Genomic DNA, 548 nt, shown 5'->3' on the forward strand with positions numbered 1-548 from the left:
GGTGGAAACCGCCTCCGCCGCCGCCACGGCTACGGAACCGATCCCGCGACATGGTGGTGGTGCAGGGAGCAGGAGGAAGAGGAGAGGTGCTCCGGCCGCAGCTGCTGCTCCTCAGAGCCCGCTGCTCAAAATGGCGACGAGCTGAACGGCCTCGCCGCCGCCTTTGTCCGCCCCTAATATAGTTTCCCCGCCCCCGGAAGCCACCCCCTCCTCCCCAATAGCCAATCACCGGCCTCAGCGGAGCGGACCGATAGGTGGAGCCACCAATAGCATGCCTCTATTCCGCTAACTCTTTGATCTCATTGGTAAGGAACCTGCCCTCTGCCGATTGGCTCATTTGACCGCCGACGTTCGCACGGGACGATCCGTTAACCTCCTGCGTGCTGATTGGGCAGTTTGATCGGCGGGAGGCGCAGTTTCGGAGGAGGCGCGGCTCGCCATTGGCTGCCCGGGCGGTCAGTCGGAGCCGGCGCGGGGCCTGGCGCAGGCCGCGGCTCCAGGGGGTCCGAGCGGCCGCTCACCCGCGGGGCCTCACCGCGCCCCCGGCA

At 67.5% G+C, this 548-nt stretch overlaps 1 protein-coding gene across 3 annotated transcripts in view; it reads right to left on the reverse strand.

Moving 5' to 3' along the window:
• The window catches only part of SFPQ (splicing factor proline/glutamine-rich), a 21,490-nt gene extending 21,335 nt beyond the window's left edge, over window positions 1-155 (reverse strand). For all 3 annotated transcript variants that reach the window (XR_001412538.1, XR_001412537.1, XM_014946534.1), the window contains exon 1: window positions 13-155. Coding sequence is in view for 1 of the 3 variants with exons in the window: in XM_014946534.1 (XP_014802020.1) it covers window positions 13-52 (40 nt within the window). In the remaining 2 variants the exon portion in view is untranslated. The remainder of the gene's footprint in view (window positions 1-12) is intronic.
• Window positions 156-548: the final 393 nt, after the last annotated feature.

This window comes from Calidris pugnax, unplaced genomic scaffold (assembly GCF_001431845.1).
Source record: "Calidris pugnax isolate Ruff unplaced genomic scaffold, ASM143184v1 scaffold113, whole genome shotgun sequence".
NCBI classification, from domain to species: Eukaryota; Metazoa; Chordata; class Aves; order Charadriiformes; family Scolopacidae; genus Calidris; species Calidris pugnax.